The 8,297-nt window shown below is 41.5% G+C and overlaps 1 protein-coding gene across 1 annotated transcript in view; it reads left to right on the top strand.

The window, feature by feature from the left end:
- Nucleotides 1-7,848: 7,848 nt before the first annotated feature.
- Nucleotides 7,849-8,297, top strand: part of SARC_07800 (hypothetical protein) — a gene marked incomplete at its 3' end in the record, with an annotated part of 8,993 nt that continues 8,544 nt past the window's right edge. Inside the window, exon 1 of the mRNA XM_014298246.1 lies at nt 7,849-8,238. Within this exon, the coding sequence (XP_014153721.1) occupies nt 7,867-8,238 (372 nt within the window). The 5' untranslated portion in view covers nt 7,849-7,866. The remainder of the gene's footprint in view (nt 8,239-8,297) is intronic.

The following is an 8,297-nucleotide window of genomic DNA, read 5'->3' as shown; positions in this document are numbered from 1 at the left end:
TTTCATAGTCGCTGTAGTGGTTCAGGAAAGATAGATGGGAAGAAGTGGTCAGTAAATTCCCGTTTGAAGCTTGGGCCAAGTGAGTCGACAATGGAAGATATGTGCTGAGTCAATTCGGGCCGGGCTCTCTTTCTTCAGTCTCTTCAGTATCTAAATTAGGTCTCGAACTTTTATTGACAGCGATCTTTACATCAGCACCAAGTAATAGCATACAATCTAATATATGTTCGTATGAGTCTGTGAGGCAGTCTTCCGCACTCTGTATTTTCATCTGACACGACATCAGTGGCCGAGTGCACCCTATCCATTCTTTTCGAATTTCGCATAGATTCCTGGTTGCTTTGAATTTCTCTTTTCGTATCTTCCCGTCTTCATCACCCTATAATCCAGTATGTTTATCATCTTCCTTCGGATCTTCGATTAGCTTCATGATTGCTGTACAAAGATAATCATCACGCCCGATCACTTCATACACACCAGACCACCGGACACCGCCATTTGCTATAGCTCTAACTAGATTGTCGTATAATAACATCTCCCGAGCTTGCACGATTTTATAGGCCCCTACCGTACTCTTATTAAAGTATGCAGCTCGCTGAGCACAAAATTCTATCATGTTTGATATTGGTTTGCTGTCGAATTTCGGTGCCACAAAACTTTGCATCGGCTTCTCGTTTTCTGCACGCCTGAATTGACCCAGCGCATATCCTCCATTGTCGACTTACTTGGTCCAAGCTACAACAGGGAATTTACTGACCACTTCTTCCTATCGATCTTCCCCGAACCACTACAACGGCTATGAGAGCCATAGTATATGTACAAATATTGTAACTTAACTCCTTTGAAACAAATAATATTATCCCTATAAGAGCTTCCAGTATATGGAGCTGTTTCGCGAGTTTGTGTTTATGCAAGCCCTCCTTCTTATCATTAAATACAACACGCATCTTATCCGTCGCAGTAATCAAGGCTCCCCAACATGCCTTCTTCATTACGAGGGCAATTCTGTGAGCACGACAACCCATAGTGACTTATGTTGTGAGCTTCATTGCTGCTTGAACATTCGCAGCATTATCAGGCGTCGCACTATGAATCACCTGTTTAGGATGCAGCCATACAGAATCATTCTCACCTAAGACACCAATTCTAAAATGAGTGTCAGGCATTCTTCTTAGAATCCCCCATTTTCTAAGAACTTGCACCTGCCATTCTGCAAGGTTTATGGCCGAATGAGAACCTACCACCTCTTTCAATCCTAAGAATGCCAATATTTTGATATAGGTTGTAATCTAACAGGGTCAGGTTCATACCAATGTAAGATGCTACCGATGTAATTAGTGCCGGTAGCATCTTTCCATAAATCATTCTCTAGACTAGAAAAAAGGAGTTTGTAATATCGTAGAGCGTCTCTCCATTTGTTCAATACTACATCTCTAATAGATTTCCCTAATATTTTTAGATAATTTCTAAGAGTTTCCGGAGCACCAGGGTTGTAACTGGAGTGTGCAGTGGTTGGTACTGCGACTGCAGCAGCCAACCACTTTCTAAAATGAGTCTAAAATTAGTTAAGGTGAAAGGAAGATCGTATGAAGCCACACAACGAGCCCAATGTAGGTCGGCAAGTATCTTAGACGTATTGTATTGGACTTGTGACAGTCGATTCGGGGTAGCCCCGAATGCCGCCAGGCTCTGTTGACGCCCCGAAGTCTTGTTTCGCAAATCTACTATCTTTGCAACAAATTTGCTCAAGTCGTCATACCACTCCTTCCCATGTGTGCCCTCATAGTAGATCAAGGCGTTGCTTGATGTCTTTCTATTCCATGCGTAAAGCTTACCATTACCGCAATAATTGCAAGAATCCAATTTCGCTGGATTGTTTATGTCCGTCGTGAAGTGTTCATCTACAAAATCAAGTTGTATTTCTTTTTTTAAACTTCTGTATAACTTTGTGCAATCATAGATGCTGGTTTGAACTCTTTTGGCTCTTCATTTGCCCTTAATTGCCACCACTTTGATCTGGTCCCCTTCAGGAGCCTCGTCTTCTTTCAGGAGCTTCGCCCCCTGTCGGAGCCTTGCCCTCTTCAAGATCCTTGTTCTTTCTTCAGTATTTGTTGCCCTAAGGCCCCTAACCGGTGTATCTGCCTCACTACTCGCCATTCCGAATACATTAACTCGTCTCCCAGAGACTCCCACATGGTTACTTTTATTTGCTATGTGAGTCTTAAATTTTGTTTTCAATAATAAATTTATTTAAGAAACGCAAAGACCGGGCCCTGTGGGGCGTGAGTCCGCGTGAGCCACGTAGGAAAATAACAGTGGTGAGTGGATAATGACTTCTTAATCGACTTCTTAATGAAGAAATGTCTTGTTCTTCATGTTACAGGATCATCCCGTTATTCCATATTCCTTATTCAAAGTATGTTGACTTCTTAATTCATTACATATTCCTTATTTAAGATATGTTGACTTCTTAATTCATTCCATATGTCTTATTTAAGGTATGTTGACTTCTTAATTCTTATTTCTTATTAAGAACTGCGTGATTTCTTAATCTTACAAAATTCTTAATTAAGCTAAAAATTTCCAAAATTCAATTTGTCTTCGACCCATATTTATTAATTTCTGAAATCCGGAATTGTGTCAAATTACGTATTTCTTTAAATAATTACGGCTATTTTCGCCCTTCATATTTTTTTTCTCGAAATTATGTGATGTATGGTCTGTGTAGTACATACTAAATACAAAGGAAATAAAAAGTTAGAGAGAGTTTTATTATTTTAAATGAAACCAAATGTTCTAAGGCTCTGAGCACTCAGAGGTCAGGAATCTTATGACAATGGTCAGTGATGAGTCTCTGAGAGACTGAGAGTCTGAGAGTCTGAGAGTCTGAGAGAATCGGAAGACTGAGAGTCTGAGACTCTAAATAAAGTCTAAAGTCTAACGCCCCTGATGAGTCATGACTCGGGACTCGGGACTTGGAACTCGGGATTCAGGATTTTTAGGTCTGAGCCGAGTCAGCCGACTGTACTTTCAAACACACCCTATGTTCTGCCGCCTAAGCCCAAAGTACCCAGGCCCCCAATGTCCAGGCCCTTAGTGTCCAGGCCCCAAGTGCTCAGGTCTCTAGTGGGGGCAGGGCCCTTGCCCCAAATCCCAAATTAGAGTAGAGTAGTAGAGGAGAGAGTGCGCCATGCCGTGATAAATATCTTGAGGAGTGCCCCACTGCACCACTGCACCAATCACCATATATAGATATTTACTTTACAGTTCACAGTTGAGATCTCAACTTCACACTTCACACTTCACACACAAGAAGCCTGACTCTACGGTAGTCCGCGGTCCGACTTTTTTAAAATACTCCCCACTCCCCACTCCCCACCAGTGGGCCCTGGGCCCCAGGCTCCTCCAGACTCCAGTGGCCAGTTCCCACCGCTCCCCACAGCAAGAGAAGAGCCAAAAGCCAGGGCACGGTGACGGGGGGACCGGGGCTGGCGCTGGAACTTTGGAAGTTCCCGGAACCCACTTTTTTGTTGTTGCTATATTTATGGATTTTAGAGACGACAGAGCCCTAACTCTGAGGCTGGGGTGTCAAAATCCGCCCTAATTTGCTCTCTAGCTAAATAGAACCGATTCAAAATCGTGTTTTTTAAAAGTATTCCCATTTTTCTCATGTTTGCCGATTTCTGACTTTTGTACCTTTCATAACTGAAAATATTGAGAAAAAAATTACATGGTTATCCGAAGATATTAGCATTCGGATATTTATAACGAGAGGAAGCCGTAGCGGCGTAACCGTTGTAAAATCGAGATTGGACAATTATTTCGAGGCCCGTCATTGTTTGAAAATCGGGCCCCGGGAGGCGCGGGTTCTTGCCCCTCTGCATCATATTTCTATTAAAATAAAATAAAAAACCATAGCACTCTCTACTAGAGAGTCTCTCCAGAGTGCTTATGAATTTTCTTTTTGCAATTAAAAAAAACAAAAACAAACAATATAGGCTATGAAAAATCCAAGTATTTTTATTTTAGATATTTACAGTATTTATTTACATATTGTTTTCAATGTTTTGGTAGTATTTATTTTTGTATTTTGTCTACATTTATTCGTTAAAAAAAAATGCCCCACTTGAGCGCTTCTGCCTCTACCACCCACTCGCCCTGACTCTGGTCACTGGGACCCTGAGTCCCTGACACCCAGCGCCCGGCCAGCGCTTGTCGGTAAATAAATATGGTTTTTTGTTATTTTGTTTAAAAAACAAATTTTGTTTCTTTTTAAGGAAAACAAATATATACAGTACATATTAGTCATTTATTACTGTACTCGACAGTATTTTTTTAACATTTTAGTGGAGGATGAATTTATATATCAGCCGTGGTCCGTGGCCCGAGAGCCGCGTGTGGGGATTGGAGTCTTGGAGAAGGGGTTCGGCGGTTCGCACCTCCCTCAGACAGCCTCAGGCATCTATGCCAAGGCACCAAGCCCCACGGACACCCCACGTCCTGTGTTTTTTAAATAGTGCTCTCACTACTTTCTAGAGTAGAGTTGTAGTTGAGACTTGAAACTTGAGACTCGAGAGTCGAGAGTCGCGAGTGTGAGTGGAGAATCTGGATCCTGGAGTCTGGAACTCTGGACTGTATTACATATGTAGTCTGATATAAGAGAAAAGTAATCCTCAAATCGGGTCACGTTGTTGTTTGCGTGTTTCTGAATAGAGATTTTTTCTATTAAAATAGTGAATATCAGATACACTGGTATACGACAAAGACACGTCTTCTTAGCGAACTAGTTTCCGATTCTTAGGAGAATAACATGACGTAAATCGGACTTCTGACTGTAATATACGACATAGAGTCCGTCCGTAGTTTCCAACGGTCTTAATATCATGCCGTAGCGAAAAGTGCCGTCTTAAACTAGCCCAGCTATTATCGTAATATTTTACATTTTTGTCTATTCCGGTTTTGAGTCCTTTTAAATGCCAAATTATTTGCGTGGAATTTTTTGTAGACAAATATAGAATGGTACTCCGAGAACGCCTCGAGCCCATCACGATAAAGATGACAATGACATTCCTGTGTACGTATTTTCTAGACAAATATGGAGTAGAACGTTAAGAGTATATGGAGTTATTGACTCATGGATGTACTCTATAGCACAAAATTAGCCACCAATAATAAAACGCAATATCACACTTATTTTTCTTGAGGTTTTATATCCCACATGTGCAAATTTATATTCATCTGAGTTGAGTCAATTTGAGGGGTTTTTTTTTAAATCAATTCGAGCGGACAGGCGTGCGGGAAAGAGTTTTTAATTTATTTTTTAAATACCATAATTGTTTTGTTTTTTCTGTTTTTTTTATCAAATAAAGCATAATAATAAAATTCTCAGAAGTGTCCATGCAATGATTTCCCGGTTTCATAATGATCATCAGCTTTAGGCCTATTAATAGCAGTTTAGCCCAACTCCTAGGGGTCCAAAGGCCAAACGGCCCAGTAGTCCAGGACTCTTAGCATATATATAGCTACTTGGGCTATATTTACAGCCCAATTGGGCGGGAGGGAGGGTAGACTAGAGACACTAGTCCCCAACTCCCAACTCCCCAGTTCCCAGACCCTAAGGGTCCAGGACCTAGTAGGGCCCCAGGGCCCCAGGCCCCCAGGCCCCAGGGTTCATATTTACTTTTATCTTGTATCACTGTTATGACCTTTCATTTTTGAAGTAAAAACAAACTGGTAAACACGTAGATCTGGTGGGATCCCAACTCCTAGAATCCTAGAGTAGAGAGTTCCAACTTCCAAGAGAGAGGGGAGTGGGGACCATCAACGGGGACTGGGGAGTCGGGAGTCGGGGACTGAGATGGGGCCTTGGGACTGGGGTCTGAGCCCTCTGGGTCCTGGGGTCCTGGGGTCCTGGGTCCTTAGGCTTGGACTCTTGAATGGCGTGGCGGTCGCTAATTTGCTAGTGAAAAACCTATTTTTTTACATAAGTTCCTAGCTTCTAAATTGGAGAAGATCCTGAGTGTGAAGAGGGTGGGCGGGTGAGCAGCGGGCAAGCGGATTTGTCATAGACTATTTACTGCTCGCGGCCCACGCGGGCTGCGGCCATGCCCCCTGAGATATCATGAATTCATGATTCATGACTCATGAGTGATGACACGTACTCCAAATCTCCAATGCAGGTCTTAAAGAGTTCCCAAAAGTATTTTTACCAAAGTTCCCATTACCACTTGCCAAGTTCCCAAGAGTTTCAAGTTCCCACTTCCACTGCCAGTGTGCCCCCCAGGGATAATATTTGTAAAATTTAATACTGAAACCGGTATTCCATGTATTTATTTGAAATTTATTTCAATGTTGCCAGCAGTATTGATTGTTGAAAGCACTTGGTCCGGTTGGTCGTTGCCTCGTTGGTCGATCATCGTATTTCAGAAATTCAGTGTTTATTTGGATCGTAGCGAACAGTAAAAAAAAATTATAGTTAAGTCCATGTTTGGATTTTAATTTTTATGCAGGAGGAGGGCATAAAACATTTATCATATTTTAGCTTACACTCGCATGCCCTCAGACTTCGACATAACATTAAAATCGAAGCCAGGACATAGGAACGATTGTGAAGTCTGTCTACTAATCCTCATCACCTGGCTCGGGCATGCATCGCAAGCCAATGTCATTATTTTAAACAATTTAGAGCGGGAATTGCTCGTGTGAGAGATTCAATGAAGGATTGTCAAATATTTCTCTGCAAATACAGGTTTTCTATCAGGCAGTTTGTATTTATCAGTTTATAGTTAATATACATAAATTTCGAGAGACACCCAAATTATAAAATCGTCACTTCAACGTTATTGGAAAGTACTGATGGATAGGAGCCCATATCTGGGATGCAATATACATTACAGTTTAATTGCATCTTTATAACTAGCGTAACTATCAGTCAATTCTGCGCACACTTCCGGAAAGTAAAAATTTGTACTAATGAGCCATACGGTATCGGTTGCGATGCCCTCTGTGGCGGTTTCCTGTGGCCTACGTTCCATTCCCTATAGGTAAGCAAACGCATAACTTTTATCCGCTTGGAACTGCAAGTAGCTGGATGACGATATGCTCTGCGAGGACAAAATCCTCTCACGTCATCTGTTACCACGGAGACGTACAGTTGACATATAAAAGCTGTAGACAGTAGAGTGAAGAGTCCCTATTCCATTTCTTAAACTTGAAATCTCTTTTCTGTCTGGAACGCTTTTCCCCGTTTGTAGGCCTCGAAGAGGCCCCTCGAGAGATCCTACAAGGAACCCTTGGGTTTTGTTTTGTTTTGTTTGGGTTCATTTTATTTTTTTAAATGGGGTAATAACTGTACATACATACATACATATTTATTTATTTTCTTCAAAAAAATGTACAGTACATATGTATGTATATTATAGTACTCAACCAATAGTATATTCTGATTTATTGAATATTTGGCGGGCTTTTGAAAATCAGAAAAGTGTAGACAATTATTGAATTACATGGTACACTATTTAAAATTTACACTGCACTTGGCAGTCTCGACAGAAATCGCAGATATTCATAGCCTCCTGCCCTCCTCGAATTTGGTGAAAGGTGTACTGTATAGTGATGTATTGCCGTTAATATGGTTCAGAGCCTTCTGAAATAAACCAGAATACGGTGTCTACAATGCGATACCATTGAATCTATCAGCATTGTAATATGACTATTTGCTGTATAGCATACATCGCCGGCTCCCATATGATATAAGTCGGGAAATATATTGTATACACCTCGTTATGCCACATTGTGCACCATCGACACTATCTATGAACCATTAGCCCTTAAGCGTGGGCAGCGTATGCAGAGCACTTGCTGATTATGATGGGGACATCTGTCAACCACCACGATGCCGAAATCGAACTGCAAGCATTGAAAATAGAACTTGTAGCTTTCGAAAGCGGATGTTTAAAAACTTTGGGTCACAGGCTCAGCAAAGCCGATTGTAGCAAGAAGCACCCAGATATGATGCTCAAATATAAGCGTTTCAGCAAGCTGAAGATGCTTACGAATACAAACGCGACAACAAAATCGAAATTTCAAACGGAGAGGGGCGTGATTAAGAGCACGTCAACTCCACCTGGAAATGTGTCAGATACCACAGAAGTGAATAAATCACGCAATACAATGAGTACCAGAGTTGTACGCGTGAAATCGGCAGACACCACAGCAAAACATAAAGTCGAGGATAAGGTAGGCCAATATAGTGATATAACACACAGAGACACACACAAAAACACACCCATACTCCC

This window comes from Sphaeroforma arctica, assembly GCF_001186125.1.
Source record: "Sphaeroforma arctica JP610 unplaced genomic scaffold supercont1.643, whole genome shotgun sequence".
NCBI lineage: Eukaryota > Ichthyosporea > Ichthyophonida > Sphaeroforma > Sphaeroforma arctica.
This window is presented reverse-complemented; position numbering and strand designations above follow the sequence as displayed.